The sequence below is a fragment of the Pinus tabuliformis genome, chromosome 3_2 (assembly GCF_031772625.1).
Source record: "Pinus tabuliformis cultivar Carrire ecotype Pingquan chromosome 3_2, CPIR1, whole genome shotgun sequence".
NCBI classification, from domain to species: domain Eukaryota; kingdom Viridiplantae; phylum Streptophyta; class Pinopsida; order Pinales; family Pinaceae; genus Pinus; species Pinus tabuliformis.
The window spans coordinates 694,294,725-694,309,275 of record NC_142302.1 but is presented as its reverse complement, the minus strand read 5'-3'; the positions used below and the strand labels follow the sequence as shown (position 1 = coordinate 694,309,275).

Here is a 14,551-nt window from a genome sequence, read left to right as displayed (position 1 = left end):
CTAGAGGAATTAAAATAGGGACATTATAAAATTTCTTTCTGAATGTCAACCCTCGCGGATGAAATAGTGAAATCATTCCAAAACTTGATGGGTTAGCCTCTTGTCTAGTATATAAGACCATGTTATGGCATCAAAATATGGGACACTTTATGGGGGAAGGACTTCAAGCTATGTAGAGTAAATTTATGGTTGAAGGCTTTCCTTGTAACAATATATAAATTGCTTTTTTTTTAGCATTGTATTTATGGGAAGAAAAATCATGTTAGATTTCCATTTAGTACTACATGAGAAGAGGGGATTCTTGAGCCAGTTCATAGTATCTTATTTAGGCTAGTAATATTTTAACCACTATACCAATATTTGCATTAGATTCCTTCATTGAAGATTTTTCTAGGATGGAATGGTTGTATTTCTTGAGGAAGAAATCATTTTTGTTCGGGTAATTTCAAGAATTCAAACCTCTTTTGGAAAACAACATAGATAGGAAGTTAATCATGCTAAGTAACAAAGGAGGTTAATTTTGTGGTAAGGAGTTTGAGAAGGATACCATACTAAATGACTACTCCATATATGCCCCATTACAATGGAGTCACTTAGAGAATGAATATAACTTTGATGGACAAGTGAAGGAGCATGATTATTGTGGTCAGATTGGCATAATAATTTTGGAAGACCTAGTTAATAGTTCATGTTAGTTTCTAAATCGTTACCCTCCATTATTGATGTTTGAAAATACTATGCATGGAGTAAAATTTATTAAAAATCCATAATTCACACATCTCGAGATATTTGGTTATGAGGCTTTTGTCTATTTACCGATGGAGAAGAGGAAAAATCTATATAAAAAGGAAGTCAAATCTATTGTCATTAGTTACAGGGAGGAAATGAAAGGATATAAATTATCAGATATCATGAAAAGGAAACAAAATTATAGTGAAGATATTATCATCAAAGAAGTTAGATTTACTTCAAGGATTGATGAGGACGCAAAGGAGAGGAAACAACATAATATATTTCTATACTTAAAGAACAAGGAAACTTATTAATGATGAATTGATTGAATCAAAGGAAGTGGTTTATGTAATTCCCATCTATTTTTGAAAATATTATAGTTAAGATGTTGTTATTTAGTAGTTGAAGTACTGATAGTAATGGTAGATGGCCAAGGCTTGCTTTGTGGATGAAAAACTACGATAACGTAATTATTTGAATTTGAAATAATTAAATATGGTATTTGAAGAAACTTCCTGGAAAGAACAAAGGAATGAATGAGATCATTTTCCTAATCCGTAATTCATAATAGACAGATTGGATAAAGGGAAAATAATAATAATAATATTATTAAACCTTCCCAAATCACTTTAGAAAAACCACTGTAGTGAAATCATGTGATTTGCTAGATAAGCAGAGAAAAATATGGGAAAATCATTTAGTGCAAGGGAAACAACACTACAATGGGTGAATAAGAACCACAGTGGAAAAATAAGGTCTTTAAAGAATGAAAAACAAATTCTTTTCAAGAAAATAAAATTAGGAAAATCCTAGGCTATGGGGATTGACAAAACCTAGAAAAATGGGATGTTGTTATAGAAAGTATTCTAGGGAAGGTGATGCATAAAAACGCCTTCACCACGATAGCAAAGGTTTTTGATTCTCGAGAAAAGGGATCCCAACTTGGGGGAGAACCATAGGCGATGATTCGTGATTGGGTAATAAGTTGTTATTTCCAAGCTATTATGGTTTCTTACAATGCAAATTTTTGGTAAAAGAGTATTTGCTTTCTTATAAATTTTACTACTATAGTTAATATAATGTGAATATTTTATACATAGTTCTTAGCCATGAATATCCTCAATTACATTCTCACTATGAGTAGCTTACTTGGAATTATAGATGCATATGAAATGGATGAGCTTTTATTAGATTATGCATGCGTGTGGCTCAAATATTTATATGGTTTTTGAGAAATATGACTACAGATACCATGAAGTCTCTTCGTATGAATGTATTTAGATGTGGCTTAGAGTTAATATTCTATTAGTCATGTACTAACTGAGTTATGAAAAGGGAAACTCTGTGAAAAGAGTAGCCCTCTCATATGTATTTCAAATGTTTAAGGTTTTTATTGAGATATGTATTTTTCCTTAGAAGTAAATGAAACAAGAATTTATGGAATGCTAGTATATACGATTGCATGCATGCATGCATAGTATGAACATGATAATTTTTTGCATGAGATTACATACATAAATAGTTGACAGTATTACATTAGTTAACAAGTGGGAATAGTGGAAATTGGAGATTTTCAACAATAGCAGGTCTATGTAAAAGAATGCAAACCTACATGCTAGTTACAAGTATGCTAGTGCCTTTTGTGAGGGAGTAATTCATTAGCCTCCACCTATTTTTAACACCTTAGCAAGGAACATGGAATGGAAAAACAATATCTAGGATGTGTTTTGCAGGTAAACACAAGCAAAGTCCTACATGTCACTTCCCATATGTAGAATTGGGGGGAAATCAAATCCGGGTAGTTTGTAATCATAGAAACCTCTGAAGCAACATCATAATTCAAACACACCAATAGATCAAATAACTGAAGCTAACAACTGCAATTAAACCCATAGGTATGTAACCATTTTGTGATAATGAATAAAAAATTGAATTACCAGAAATCAAATAAAAATCAGGAAACCTTTTTGCAAGATGACGTACACACCGAGTTACTAAAATTTAGTCCCATTCTGATCCATGAAGATTTGATTCATGAACTCTAGGAGAAGTAGAGGCAATTATTGGCATCAAAGAACTGTGTTGTGACCATCATAGGTATAAATTTACAATAATAAATTAAGTGTAGACAGAGATTCTGAGTTCATGCATAACAGTCGAATATCATTTAGATGATTAACATATCTTAGGTAGTACACTAGCTAGATATAACACTACTCGATTAATTGCACAAATGCAAGAATCTGAATTAAGTTAAGAAATTATAAAATAAGAGGATAACGGTGAATAGTAAGCATAGCCTAAGATGAACAAAAATTTCCTGAATGCTGGTTGGAAAATGGGAACCATGAATAAGTAGATTTTGCAAAAAAGTATTTATTTTACCAATTAAACAAAACGAAATAGTGAAAATAGACATGCTAACATTATCATGAGTTCAACAAAACATTGAGGAAGGAATACCATCATCAACCATCGATATATAAATGAAACTACAGATAATTTCACTTAAGAGATAAATCATACTGGAATAGTTCTACTATAAACATAGTGACATCCTTGTCATTATCAAAGTAGTGAACTGAGCAGTCATTGGCATAAAGACTTTGAAAGAAAATGAAAGGGAAACCCCCAATAAGTTACAGGTGAATACGCCCAGTTAATTAAACTAAAAGAAAAACTGCCCATAGCCATGGAATTTCAATGTAAAGGTGAACCAAAGTTTCAATTGGCGAAAAACCCTTACAAGAGTTAAGAAAAAAAAGTGCATATTGGCTCACAGATGAAACCCATGTGGTGAGAACCCAACAACCATGCTTCTAGAGGAAAAATGAAAACTTGAATAGGACTAAAGAATTCTCCATTCAATTATCTAGGGATGCATCCAGAAGACAATTTAAATCATAATGTATTGTTGTATAGTGACTTTGCCAGGCCCTTGTGTTACAGGGAAAAGTGTCTATCCAGAACTGCTAATCCCACTAAGATGTGGTAGCTACCTTAGAAACAAATAAAGCAAAACTACTTTCGTTTTCCTTTATGAAAGATAGATCAGAGAAGAATAAAGGAGACCAACCTCTGTCTTGCACTTGGCTCCTAGTTCGATTCCTCTCTCTTCTAATAGTCCTTTGCTACTTGCTTCCTTGTACACCCAGCTTCACAGAGTACCTGTAGAATCAGAGTAGCATAACACTATACAAGAACATGGATCTATTATCATAAACAATCTAGGATCAGATGTAAATTGACCATACAAATGCATAAAACATAAACGACACAAGAGTATGGAGGAAAACTTGAATAGCTTTATTGATAATCAAGAAAGAGCCAAGAGAGTTACAACCAGTTGTTCTGACCCAGCATCGTCCTCTCATCAAGTAAGCCCTTCTTCACCTCATGCAAAGCTTAGATCACCCAACACTATGATGTTGCCTCAAGAAACTAACAACAATTCCTTACAAGATGCAAAATTCCAGCCTACGGATCTCTAGGATGAGGGATCCATATATAGATATCTGTAAGGGAGATGAGTCAGCTCGTGACTTGATTAGTGTCTTCCCTCTGATAGTTCTTACTTCCACTTGGAGATTTATGATCTCTTACTCATCCTTGGTCGAATTCAGAGAGGCAAGTGTCATAGGAGAAGTTTCTAAAAGATTCCATGCCTCTCCACCTCGTGGATTGACACTGCCATTTGTCATTTCTCGCCCATCGCACCCCATAGAAGGGCTTTTTGAAATGCAACGCACCCACAGAGTGGACTTAGGTGAGATGCAACGCACTTTGCCTATGGAGCAGGTGAAATGATCCTGTTTTGACTAGTTCTGAGCAGTTTTTCATGGAGAACTTCTGGGAGAAGTTGTAATCAGTTGACCTTGTTCCTTTAGGGGTTAGAACAACACTTTTAGGGACTTTGGAGCCCTTCGTTTATGGACATTTTATGCTTGGGGTTGCATTGCCCAAAAATGTCTATAACAGTTGCCCCCTAAAGCATGAGGTCGTTAATCTTTTTGATGTCGGGTGGAATGCTTTATCACGAGGATCCGAAGTTCTTTCAAGCTGGAAGGAGACCTGTAATAAGATACAATACAATACATTATCTTCATAATATTTTCATGATCTAGCTAAGGCAGGCATTCCCATGCTAAGCTTTATAAATCCATTTTCATGTACATAGGACAGACAATCGTCTGAGTGTAGACTGATGATTCTGGTAGAGCCATCATCCCTTTGATTGGATGATTATCTGTGCAGCAATGATGCACATTTGATGTCTTTATTTTCCTGAATATATATCGCAGCCCGGATGGATGAAACTAGATCCGGGGACTTCAATCTCGTTCGATCTTCACTCAAAGTACAAGTCAATCCATGTGAGAGATGTTCTAGAGTCGAACATGGAAAGACATCGCCTGATTACCAGCCAATGATGTAAGTTGTTAACAAGCGCAAGAGGAATCACCGATAATGATAATGACCCTCAAGGTACTACAGTACGATTCACATGGTGTGAATAAGGGACTTGGCATCGAAGACCACGCAAAATCTTTCGGTCGAAGGCCATTGATGTAAACCTGTTGCCGGAAGTGAGAAACTTGCCATTAAGGCATGCAAGCGTCAAAGTACTGAAATGGGTGTTCCTAGATCGACTTCTTGGATAATGAGCTGATGTCGACAAGAAACGATCCGTCATAGGAGGGCCTTAATGAATCCCACATCAATGACACAGAATGGAGCAAATGATTTTAATGGAGGTGAAATCGGTCTGGTGATATAAGGTTCAGGGTGGTAGTCATGAAAGAATGGAGTGTAAATGTATTGCAGCGGGTGAGACACAGGTGAATTCTCTGAGTGACTTCTCTTGAACATATCAGCGACACTGACGTGATGGATTGGTAGCATTAACCCCAAATATGGATGGCGTGATGTGACCATGGTGATGTGACCAATGAATGAAACAACCCAACCGACTTGGATGCGGAGTGAAAGTGTCATGTTCAGGAGCGACTTGCTACATACAAAGGTTTTTCAAGTTTTCTTCCTAATTTTTCCCCAGTCATCGCTGACCAGTACCTCTTTATTTTTGTCAAGCTTGAGGAGGATAACATATGCTTGTTCTATAATTTTCCCTTCGGGCAAACCCATCGCTATGCTTTAACGAGCCTAGCGATAGTGAAACTCGTTCTTGTCTGCTATGGACAAGTTTGTCACTATTATGTTTTAACGAGTTTAATGACAAACATAACTCGGTCCTTTTCAATTTTAGAGAGTCTGAAAAGGGACGTAAAGGAAACTCCAAAAATCATTATTCATCATCTAATCCCTTAAGTCTGAAAAAGTATAAAATAATACAGAAGGGATGAATTTTCGGTACTTTTAACGAGCCGAACAAAACAAGCGCTCGATATTTTTGTGTAATAATCCCTCAGGTTCAAAAAGATTAAAATTTAAAGGAGGGATAGCACTTTTGGTCACTTTAATGAGCTGGAGAGGCCAATAGCTCGCCAATCTTTTCATATTTTACGAGTCAGTTGAAAAGAGCTTAAAGGAGACTCGTTTTTGAGGAACGAGTGATAGATTCGGGTAGCAGCTAATTCCAGGTAAGGATTGGAATTTTCCAATCACGACAGTGTCACAAGGATGGCTAACAAGATCACTCTTCGCAATTGTTCCTCCAAAGGGGTAAACAATCAAGTGGAGGTGAATGGTCGGCCAATACAGAGTGGAGGTGATGATGAGAACATGACCAAGGCTTCAAAGGCTGAAGTAACACATTCACGATGGTTATTTCCCAGAAATTGGTTCATTTTTTAATGAGCTTAAAAGCTGGGGGAAACACTTGCTCATTGCTTATGTTTATTTTTTAACGAGCTTGAATTCCGCAATAAAACTGCTCGATGCGGGTTTATTTTTTAACGAGCTTGAACCCTGCAGTAACACTGCTCGTGGCGGGTTTATTTTTTAACGAGATTGAACCATACAGTAACACTGCTCATGATAAGTTTTCATGCCCTAGCATAATAACAAAAATCGAGGTGCATGCCCCCCAAGCTTCATTGCATTCAACTCGGTGGTTGGAATGAAGGTTTACCTTTGAGATTTGGAAAGGGGATTTGTTTCATTTTTTAATGAGGTTGACATAGTAAAAAAACTATCCTCGTGACTCCTTGTTTCATTTTTTAACGAGGTTGACATGAGATAAGAACCATCCTCGAAATCCACCGTATTTACAGTATTTGATAGAAAATAAAAAACTGATGGATGATTAAGGTTGCTGGAATAATCTTCGTTGTAATCTGGGAGATGGGAATGATGGTGGTAATCTTCCCATGGTGCCTCTCCTAACATCATTGACTGAATGATTCCTTTGTCTGTAGAATGTACATGTGACCAAGGATCTGAAGAGGTACCATATTCCTTAGAACTACCTATCCAAACACTCGATGAGCATTGATTTGGGTTTGCCCCTCCAGGCCAAGAAAATTGATTGCTACAATATTTCTAAAATGGCGATGATCCATGCTGAAAAAATGTTTAGGAATCTTCCAAATCCATTAGATATAGAAGATTTCATATTGCAGGTTTCTACTGCAGCCACTTTCGCCAGATTACTCGGAGGTGGTAGGGAAAAAGTACCCATTAAGGCAGGGTCTTTTAGGAGACCTACTCCGATATTTTGAAGCGAATGATTGCTTCCATGGATCATTGGAATGCTTCCCATAATTTGTGAACTGTTGGGGAGAAATGTTTGTTGGTCGAAGATTGTAATTCCTCCTTGAAAGGGAAATGCAATCTTCCTGAGGTAGGTCGACACAACTGTGGCCATGGCACATATCCAGGGCCTTCCTAGTAGGATGTTGTAATCGAGGTTTCCGTCGATTACTTCAACATCAATTTCTACTGTTTTTCCCCCCAGTTCAACTTGCAAGTTACTTAAAATTCCGTATGGAGTGTATGATCGTCCATCAAATGCTTTTAACATCGTTGACGATTGCGACAAGGCTGGTGAGCCTAAATTTTTCCATCAACTCATCGAGATAATACATGTAGATGCCCCCTCATCAATAATTGTTTGATGGACAGTTTTGTTGAGGGCTTTCACTTGGATAAGGAAAGCTAGTTGAGCTGGTAACTAAGGGTCATATCCTTTGTGATTAAAGGATACAAGATTGGAATCCATTGGGTCAATCCCACCTATTGCTGATAATAAAGCTTGCTTTTGGGAGAGGCAATTTTGCGGTACCTCAAGTTTCGACATAGCGGACGGCGATTGGCCCAGGTCCTCTACTATATTATAATTATGTGCTACTTTTGCACGAGGATTAAATGTTGATTTGTGTACTACTCCCTTTGGCAACTTCATCATTGGTTTAGGAATGATGGGTGGCACAACTTCGGTCAAAGTTGTTGTCGAACTACTAGGTTGTTCATTAGCCTTGTTATTCGATAGCTGTGGATTCCTGTAATTTTTATTCCTTATCAAAGCATCAATTTGCTTCTTTGAGATAGACAACATAAGCACTTGGGATCAGGAAGCATTTTGATTAGCAATCAGTTTGGTTCCCGGGTTTGGAAACGGATCAGTCAATACTGCTGAGGTATCTTGATCCATATAAATTACTCTCATTAGTGGGAGCATCATCCCTCAACCTAGTAATTATTGAAATTGTGGCACTACAATCTATTTCTTAGTATTCCAACTAGATAACCTCTTAACGATCTTCCTTCAAGAATTAGAATATGTAGATTTGCTGGTATACCCAAATTATAGTAAACCTTATTTTTTGAGATCTATCACTAGATCTGAGGGCCAAACAAGAATTATTTTCCATCTAGGGTTTTTTCACAAAATTTGATAACACTCCTCCAGTTCCAAATTTGATTTTTGAGTTTTAAGGAACAGGTCTCTGAGCAGAAAAAGGGAGGGACAAGTTTTGTGATATGGGCCGAAAACGGACGAGAAAAGTACTACCAGGTCCACCATACAGCTACCATTTGAGAAAATCGAGATTCCGTTTCATGGAGGTGAATGAGAAAAATTACTACGAGCCCTCCATCCAAGTCAGAAACTAGATTTGTGAGTGGCCAGACAATCTAGTTGCCAGACGGATAACAGATCTATGGGGATGTGGAACAGATCTACAATCAAGGTGACTTCGATCACTTCTGGCTCCCATTCCTTTACGGTGTCCTAAAAACTTGTCACCCATTCCGCATAAGGAAAGACTGATTCCCTTTTGGGTTTCTGCGATCTGGAAGGAGGCCGAAAATCCTTCAATATCAGACCAGCACTTCCATCGCCATGACTTGGCTCACGCCGATCAGGCCTTAATCGATTTGTGCGGTTGACGATGGCCTCAGCTGCGAGCTGAAACCTAACGGCGACAGGGAGCGGAGCAAAAACTTCGAAACCCTAGCGTTCTTCATTCTCAGTCGATTAATGATTTCCTTTCTCCAGTATATATGTAAAACTAACTATTATTCTACGTGGTTTGTATCAATATTCTGGATGCACTAAGGATTTCTACAGAGAACTGAAAAAAGTAAGTATAGTATTCAAACCATTAATAATATATCTTTTTGGATGTTGATAATATATTTTTTTGGATTTTTAAATCCGAATTGTTAAAATAAGATAATGTAAATCGATTTTTTTTTATCAATCACATTTAAATCAACTCTCGGGAATACATAATCCTGGACCACTAGACTTAAAAACTTATAAGACCAAACCTCACATCCTCGAGACTAAGCTTACCTTCTTAAGGTGTAAACTTTAAGCTTTTGGGCCCAAAATAACGAATAACTGTTAACTATAATTTTAGATTTTTAATTCGATTAGCTCGATTAGAATTTGATTTGTGGGTTGCAACTGAAAATAGATGAGAAGTCCGTAATTAAAACCGATGCTAAGGTACATTATTCCTTTTATTTCCAACTTCGAGGTAAGAAAGATCCATGGGTCATCGAATATTTCACTCCTTCCCTCTTCTTTTGGTTTGCGACATCACTTCTGCATCTCCAGTCTATACAAATGCACACGGCTTACAACTCACAGAAATAACCACGAAATCCGCAACCAACAGAACTGTAACGAAGCCAGAGCCTTCTAGGAAACAAAAATTTCTCATTCTCCCTGTACCTGTCTTCTGTCTGCAATCCCTCCACGACTATTAAGTTTTTTTGTGGTTTGTCTTTCAGCAATGTTTTCTTCCTTGGAAATACTTTTTCGGCCTGTCCGATGATAAATTGCAATATGCGTTTTCATGCTTTGGAAATTCCTTTTCAGCCTGTGCGATGATAAATTGAAATATGTGTTTCGGCTGGGGCTATAATCAAATAGAGAATTTACAAGTCGATGTTTATTCTCTTTATAGTAATGAATTGCTGAGATGTATTTTGATTTTGTGTGAAGCGTCACCACAATATTGACAAAATACCGAATACAAGCGGAAACAGCCAGAAACGCAATGTCTTCATCGCTTCAAAACACAGAGGTAAATGCTCATGCTCATTTTATAATCAATCATAATATAAAACTCACGCTCTGTTTGTGTGATATCGAGAAACAATGAATTCTTCTTATACAACGATATTGCATTTTCATCAGTTGTTGAAAATATGTTATAAGACATTTAGATAATTTCATGAACCATGGGTTCCTCATTCCAATCAGTGCTTTAGACGTTTTAGTTCGTCACTTTTCTTCATAAATTCTGATAAATTACCTATATGACTTATTAGATATTAAGCTTTAGGCAATAAGAAATAGTGGCAAGCTGTGAGCTCTTAAAAAACAGTATATAACATTACCAAACTATTTATTGTAAATAACGGAAAAAAGCAGATGATTTACTTGCAATGTCTATTTTTAGTGTAACTAGATTGGAAATTCAGGAATATAACGGAAATTTCAAAGTAACTTAGCTGATATCCACCATATTTCCAGAATATTTTAATCATTAATTAAAGATAGTTCCATCAACAAGCATGTTCTATTTTCGGTCATTCCATACGTATTCACTAAAAGGGATAAACCTATTCTTATTTCGATCCAAGAAATATCACGTTTGTTAGTTATTCTACGCTCAAGGAAATGGAAAAACGTAAGAATTTTAATTCCATTAATCTATTTGAAACAATAGAAAATGTATTTGTTTATACATAAGAGGTTTGAGTGTGTAATGTACCCATATAAATAAATAAATATATAATTTAATGATGTAATTGTAGCAACCGGTTCTAATTCCAAGACTATATAGAATCAATATTTCTATGTTACGTCCTATATTTCAGCTCGATAGGTAATATGAGTATAGGGGAATGATACACTCTCTTAATCTTGGGTTGAACAATTATTTAAACAATCCTCGTCTATGCGCTGTGTCTCTATCACGTTGATGTAATGTTTATCTTGTAAATAAAATGTGTTTGGATATCATCTTCACAACCACATGGTTACTTCAGTTTGAGCTCGGGACATTTTACCACTAATTATTGCTTAGGTTTCATATCAACCATTGATCCCTTATATTTATACTTTTATATATATATATATATATATAACCATTTTCTGTCTCGCTTCTCTGAGATAAACTCAGTTTAAATATGGGTCTTCTCCATAGTTTAAATATGAGTCTTCTCCTTACATGTAGAGCATGCAAATCATGGTTTTGACCATCAAGTCATAGTGGGACGGCTGAAATGATTCGAGGAAATTAAACGTTGTCCATGGCCTGATGTAATTAGCTGGTTGGATTGACTACTATCTCAGACATGTCATTTGACATTGCATGTTCTTCAAAGACAAAGATTTATTCGGCTGTAAACTAGGGTTTAAGCTATCACCTACACTTCTCTAGTCATTGATGGTGCTTTGTTTCCACATTGAGTTGGATTAATCCACAATGTTTCAAGCTGCGAGCGACAGGTAATTTCATTTTTATGAGCTTTCTATTGAGGGCTTACCATATTTGAACTTATAAACTTTGTGTTACAGTCATCCTGACAACTTTGTCGTCGAGGGTTTACCAGTTTGAAATTGAAAATTTTGAATTTATCATTGCGTGCATGGAAAAACGACTTGACTGACAATTTTGGTTTCATTGTGGGTCCTTCCATGAGCCTTTTAAGGACCTTCTATCGGACAACCATTTGTTTAGGGCTTTAGAACTTCATTGTTATAAGAGAAGGAGATCTAGATACACACCCCTTAGACCACATCTACTCACACACATTATGTTCAAGATATTTCCAAAGGTAACATCTAGTTCAAGGTTTTAATCATTCAAGGGAATTAGGAGTGCAACCAATCCGGAGTACTCAAATCCATGACACTTGAGATGTCATATCACTCTCTTAGGGTTTCATTAGGTAACGCGAGGGTTTTTATACTTTATATATTTTCAGTATTCCAGCACAAGGGTTTGTAACTTGAATTCCTTTCAAATTTTCAACGTGAGGATTTCTAAGTTAAATCGCCTTCAGGATTTTAGGTTAATACTTCACCAGATGAAGATAAACCTGTTTCAAGTTGATGTCTAACCTCGTCATGCTTGTAGAAACTTTTCATGTAGGTATCGAATTAAATTTCCTCTGTCGACACTAGGGTTTTATGTCTTTAGATTTTTTTTTATCTTTCTTTTTTATTTTTTTATTTTTTTTTTTGGGTAATTTCTCTTTTCAAAAAAATATCTTTATCTAGGAATTAACGATATTACAAACCCAAAAAAATATCTTTATCTAGGAATTAACGATATTACAAACCCTTGTACAACCATTAACATGTTGATACTTGGGTCTCAGAACTTAATATACTATCTAAAAAAAGGTTTACGGTTCTAGTAAATGTGTAATATAAATTAAATGGTTTTTTGTTTGTGAAACCCCTGTTTCCTATCTTATAGTTTTTATCACAAATATGATTTCGATATTTCTGACTACCCTTATGTCTCCAACAACTCTTCCATGACTGCAGTTACATCTGTACAATTTTTATACTATAGCGTTTTTGCATAACTAGCCTTGAGCTATGCTATGAGTTTAAAGATTCATTTTTTTTTAACTTAATACCTTATCTTTTGAACATTTGTTCATTCTAGCTCCAAAGTATGTATAAGCAAACTTGTTTTGGAGACATTTGTACGCTAAATTATTATGTACTCATTTTTGTGTGACTAGGGTTTTTGAACCCCCAACTTATGTATGGTTTATGTATATGTTTGAAGCAAGTAATTTGAATATGCTACTTTATGTATCTGCATTTAGTCTTTCTAATTTATTTTACTCTATGACTTACTTCAATATTATTCTTAGTGAACAATGTATGGTTATTCTTTTAATTGATTCAGTATTTCTTTGTTTCATTAACATGTATTCTTTTTTTTCTATAGTAATTCTTCCCTTAAGCATTCAGCTAAAGTTAAGCTTAAAATTATTTAATGTAGACTTTGTGTAGAAATGGTGGTTATAGGATACTTGTGCTAATAGTATTTGTAACCACTTCCTTAGATTTATTTTCATGTCAAGTGTGTGTTGCATGCATTAGAAGGTTAATAAGGAGTTTATCCCTCTATCCTAGCTTACACACATGTTAAACCTACTTAAATGTTTCAATTTTCCTACATGGTAAGCTGTAGTAAAATGATCTACAAAGTTTCCATTTTGTTCCTTTTCTCCCTGTTCATGATACTAAGAAAATAACAATACTTGTCTAAAATATTACCATACTTAGAATCTATTGGTTAAGATTATCCATTTATTGATTTTCTAACTCTTATATAGAAAAGATATGTGTACTTATCTTTTACTTGTTCAACATATTTCCATATGTATATCTTGCTTTGTTTACGATGAAACATACATGTATCCATTCTTTCCTCACTGTAAAAGTCACATGCATTGATAAAAATTACACTCTGTCCCTCTCTTTCTCTCTATACATGCTAAATATTAAAATTTCTTTCCCTATTCACCAAATACAATGTTTATTTAGTATTGGTGCAAAAACCCACATACTAGATATTACTTTGTAAATAAATGTTTTGAAACAAAGAATTTCTAATAATATAATGACTAAAATATCCTTTTTACTTATCTTAACCCTTGAAAGTATAGTAGAAAACAACATTTTCCTCCTAATCATTGAATTGGAACCACAAAAATTCTGCTTTGAGCCTCAAACTTCTCTGTTATTAGTAACTAATCAACATTTGATGATAATTTCCTCCTTTCCAGTGACACAGGCTCAAATAATGTCCTACATTTTCAATGTATGTCTATTTCTTCTCAGCCCCTAGGATTTTAAAGGCATCTTTGTTTCTTAGTTCTCCAACATTTCCTTTGTCTGCCACTATGATGTCCCCTTTTGCCCACACAGAATAACATTTTATATCCAGTTACATTGTTTTAGTGGTGGTGATCATTCCTCCTCGAATCATAGGAAATATTGGGAGGTTATAATTGTTACAACTACCACCTTTACCTGTCCACTACCTGGGATTCCAACCACTTAGATTGTTACTCATAGTAGATAATCTTGACTACTCACATGTTGGTTTCCATAATATTTCTAAAAAAAAAAAATCATTTATAATTGCACACAATGACTTACGCCTATCATTCAAATGTCCAAATTAGTTTTGGCCCCATGGCTAGTGGTCCTAACTTGAGTAGTTACAAGTAATCACAGCAAGGGTATTAATTTCTTATTCCCTTAATTTGAAAATTATCCTTGTTTTTTTTTCCACTCATCACTTTTGAAAGAGTGAAGTAAATGCTTGTCACATTTTCTCTCCCATCTCCTAGTTGGCCTCCTCAA

At 35.4% G+C, this 14,551-nt stretch overlaps 1 protein-coding gene across 4 annotated transcripts in view; it reads left to right on the top strand.

The window, feature by feature from the left end:
* The window catches only part of LOC149182525 (truncated transcription factor CAULIFLOWER D-like), a 339,394-nt gene that overhangs the window by 51,233 nt on the left and 273,610 nt on the right, over positions 1 to 14,551 (top strand). For all 4 annotated transcript variants that reach the window (XM_089418595.1, XM_089418592.1, XM_089418596.1 and 1 more), the window contains exon 2: positions 10,148 to 10,229. In XM_089418595.1, coding sequence (XP_089274721.1) covers positions 10,148 to 10,229 — 82 coding nt within the window. The remainder of the gene's footprint in view (positions 1 to 10,147; positions 10,230 to 14,551) is intronic.